Here is a 4,006-nt window from a genome sequence, read left to right as displayed (position 1 = left end):
GATAGGAAGATCATATTATCATATCAAGCTGAGCCTTTCAACGAAAAGTCCCTTTAATTCAGTATGTGAAAAAGTGTCTGTGAGATTCGAACCTGCAACCTCTCGCTATCAAGGCGAGTGTCATACCCATTAGACTAATGGGTATGAATCATTTGTTGCAATAATTTTGTACAGTTCAAGTGTAGAAATAATCGTACATACAATGGATGCACAGTATTGAAGGTACCTGTACCAGCCCTATTTAATGACTTTATTCTTATGTTTTCCTGATAGCCATACCCAATCCACTCAAGAGTTTTACCTATCAGCTTCTAGATGATAAAACAGTTCACTTTAAGTTTGAAGATCCTGAAGATTGGAATTTTGATTCATTCTCCTTGTTGGATAAACGAATTTGTCAAATATCACCACCTGTTGAAGACGGTGCAAAATGCAAAACTAAAACGTTTCAATACCTACCAAATTCATGGACAATAACTGGACTCAGTTATGATACACAATACATATATACGGCTCAGTGTTACCGTATTGAAGGCAGATGGAGTGAAGAAAAAAGCATCACATTCCACACTGGAGGGGACATGTCGGTTGATGGTAAGAGCAAAAAGTACACAAAATAAACGACAGGCCTTAAACATTTAGCCCAAACAAGGACACAATAGTAATAGGCCTATATTATTTTTATTAGTCTTTATTAAGTAAGGAACATACATTTATAATTAATTAATAATTGTAAAAAATGTAATAACATCCAACATATCATTCATACATCCAACACCCATCCACGGGAGGTATTAAATAAAATAAAGTCAATATTTTGAAAACAAATAGGTCTTGAATACTGTATTTTTTCGAAAGATGTAATTGTTGAATCTGGATTGTTTTGTCGTTTAAACATATTTTACCATTTTGATTTTATGTTTTTGTAAAAGATCAGTTCCATACCCACACTCCAGTGTGCTTATGTATTTTTGATTGAATAACCCTTTCACATGGGTTTAAAAATATTTGTCTAAATAACAAAACTATGACGGTTTGTTTCTTAAGTTGATTGGAAGGAAAAGTGTATGTCAGACCTAAAACTTGCAGCAGTAAGCAATACTGTATTTGACTTGAGCGTAAAAGAACTAAGAAGTAAGGAGGTAAGAATATGGTGAATCAGTAGCTAGGTTTTTAAAATTTTAGGATTATTGTATTATTATTATTGTCAAAATACATTATTGTTATTATCGCCAATATCATCATCAAAATTATTATCACCATCATCAACAGCATCCTTGTCACAGGCCGTCTTCTCATAAGTCAAACTCCACAGCATACGGACAGCCATATTATTTTGTTTTGTGATTGATGATACACATTGAATACAGCTTATTGTACTTTTTGAAAGAAGAGGTATTCAAAGTCAGTTTTCTTTCCTATATCATCAGTTTTGTTTACCAAGTATTTAAAGTAGATGAAAATCAAATTTCCATGATCTTGACCTTGTTTTTTGACCTTTTCTTCCCAAAAATAACCAACATTTTCTTAGATTATTATGTATCATTCCACTAAATTTTATGATGATCTATTCCTGAATAATCTTGCTAGCAGACAGGCGAATACAAACTTCTTGGGCGAAAGTATAAGAATCAACAATGCACGCTATTACCCTATATCAACCGACCTCCCCATGATCCATGGTAAATATTCATTATGTGCACGTTTCTCAACTCACAGCAGTGTATTCAGAATGCTACAAATACGTCATGGATTCTTCAAATGAATGACACTGAAGCTGGAATTTCTCTACATTATTCTGTAAAATGTCAGCAAGGCTGCCAGCATTGCATTGATGAATCCCTTCGACCACGTAAGTCTAATACCAAAATATACTGTATAAAAAGACTTATATATATGAAACCGCCCGCATTTTTCAGGGTTCCAAGAGTGGTCTCAAATTAGAGGGCAATTATTGGCATTTAAAAGAGCTCTACAGTATGCCAGAAGACAGATACAGTACCCAGAGACTTGAAATATTAAAAGTGGTCATGTAAATTGTACTGCAATTTTTTAAGCACAATACTGTATATATTTTGTAGATCCTCCACAAGAGATTACTTACAGATCAACGACTGGATCAGACTTGTGTGTCAGGTGGAAAGGAAATGTATCAACAAATTATACAATGTATTATAGACAAGGAAGGTAAGTTGAAATAAAGATGATGATGCTACTTCTGATGATGATGATGATAATGAGGATGCTGATGCTGCGATGATAATGATGATGATGATATTTCTATGCACCTGAAAAGAGAGTTTTTCGTTGAAGAGCTATGCTAATATGATCATGGCATCAAGTGTAGGCCTAAAGTACATTCAAGCACCTTTATTGGCTTTTCTTTCCCGCACCAGCTTAAAAGTCAATTTTTACTGCTGATTTTATTTCTGCTTCTATTCTGTTTCATATTGTTTTACACAGGGTTTTCCTGTCGGGCACTTTGGTCACTTTCCGTGCTTGCATCTTCTTCAAACATTGTCCAAGTACTTAAAGACCTTATCAAAGATATGCATATTAAAATATGACGTCATTCTATAACATTAATGGATGGACAAATTATTTTATGAATGCAATTTTTATTTTCAAAATCATTTTAAACTAGCTGCAACTATGTTAAATGTGTGTGGGTGTTGGGCTCTACGTCTACATCGTATAGGTTCCTGTTGTTCTGTATTTTGTACTTTTCTCTTGTTGGTATGAAAAACAAATTGAGCTATTTTCTGTCAGGAAGAATAAAGTAAAGCTTGAACCCAATCTTTAATTTTTACTCTTAATCAGGCGGTATGATGCCTTGATAGCGAGATGTTGCAGGTTCAAATCCTGTCAGAAGTACCTTTTATGTCTTTCGTTGACAAGCTACTTGTACGATCATAATATCATTCTTATTATCACTGTAGTTACTAGTTATCTATTTGTTAATATAGGTCAATAAAATAGTGGTAGAAACAGCACTCGAAGGAACAATAATGGAAAGATCGTATTGGCATAGCCTATTCACAAAAACCTTCTTATGGATTGTTTGGAATGCTCCTAGCTGAAACTGAACCACTAATACCACTGATAACTCACTGTCATAGGGAGTCTTACCACACAAGCCCCTGATAGTACCGTATATTGTAAACACAATCAAACCAACGACAATTTTCGAGCAAATATACACCCTGACAACATGGGGCGGTGGGAAACTAATGACTGATCTGCGCCAGGATTCGCCCAACAGGGAGTCTGAGGTTCCCGTCGAGGTGGGAGGAGGGGACAATGTACCCGACGAGAACAAATTGGGCTTGGTCGGGCGTTCCTCAAAATATTTTTAAAGTGGTCCAGGGGTGTAGAAAATACATATAATGATAATGACGGTGATGGTGATGATAATGGTGAGAATGAGGGCAGTGTTTGTGGTGGTGGTGTTTGCGTGAAGATGGTGATGAATGAGATCTAAAGGTTTGGATGATCCATTATTTTATATGTATTGTGTATTTGTATATTTACAGAGGATACTGTTCAGATGAGTACCAACAGTGCATAGCAGATAGGTCAGAGAACAAATTTTTTGAATGCTGCCCACAAAATCTTCATCCGGTTGCTCCTATTTACGTGAGGATAAATTATGAAAACAAATATATGTATGTGAATGGTACATTATACTGGTTGAGAGCTCAGACTATAGGTAAGCAAATGTCAACAACACTGGTTAGCTACACAGCTAATGATAATGAGTGTGATGATGATAGCTTTAATAACACTAATTTAATAACACATATATACATTAAAATATTTATGTAACATAATATAATAGAGATAAACACTAAACAGTTTTGTACTAATGCTATATATATAGCCTGTCTCTTATACACATCTAGATGTGTATAAGAGACAGGTCTTTATTAAGTAAGGAACATACATTTATAATTAATTAATAATTGTAAAAAATGTAATAACATCCAACATATCATTCATACATCCA

The 4,006-nt window shown here is 34.5% G+C and overlaps 1 protein-coding gene across 5 annotated transcripts in view; it reads left to right on the top strand.

Moving 5' to 3' along the window:
* LOC117104929 overlaps positions 1 to 4,006 on the top strand; it is a 64,154-nt gene that overhangs the window by 9,158 nt on the left and 50,990 nt on the right. For 4 of the 5 annotated variants that reach the window (XM_033245880.1, XM_033245877.1, XM_033245878.1 and 1 more), the window contains exon 6: positions 274 to 594. In XM_033245880.1, coding sequence (XP_033101771.1) covers positions 274 to 594 — 321 coding nt within the window. Of the gene's footprint in view, positions 1 to 273; positions 595 to 1,047; positions 1,143 to 4,006 lie in introns of all 5 variants that reach the window. The other variant, XM_033245879.1, reaches the window with a different exon arrangement.

The sequence above is a fragment of the Anneissia japonica genome, unplaced genomic scaffold, assembly GCF_011630105.1.
Source record: "Anneissia japonica isolate Jap-2015-1 unplaced genomic scaffold, ASM1163010v1 scaffold287834_len5846547_cov211, whole genome shotgun sequence".
NCBI lineage: Eukaryota > Metazoa > Echinodermata > Crinoidea > Comatulida > Comatulidae > Anneissia > Anneissia japonica.
This window is presented reverse-complemented; position numbering and strand designations above follow the sequence as displayed.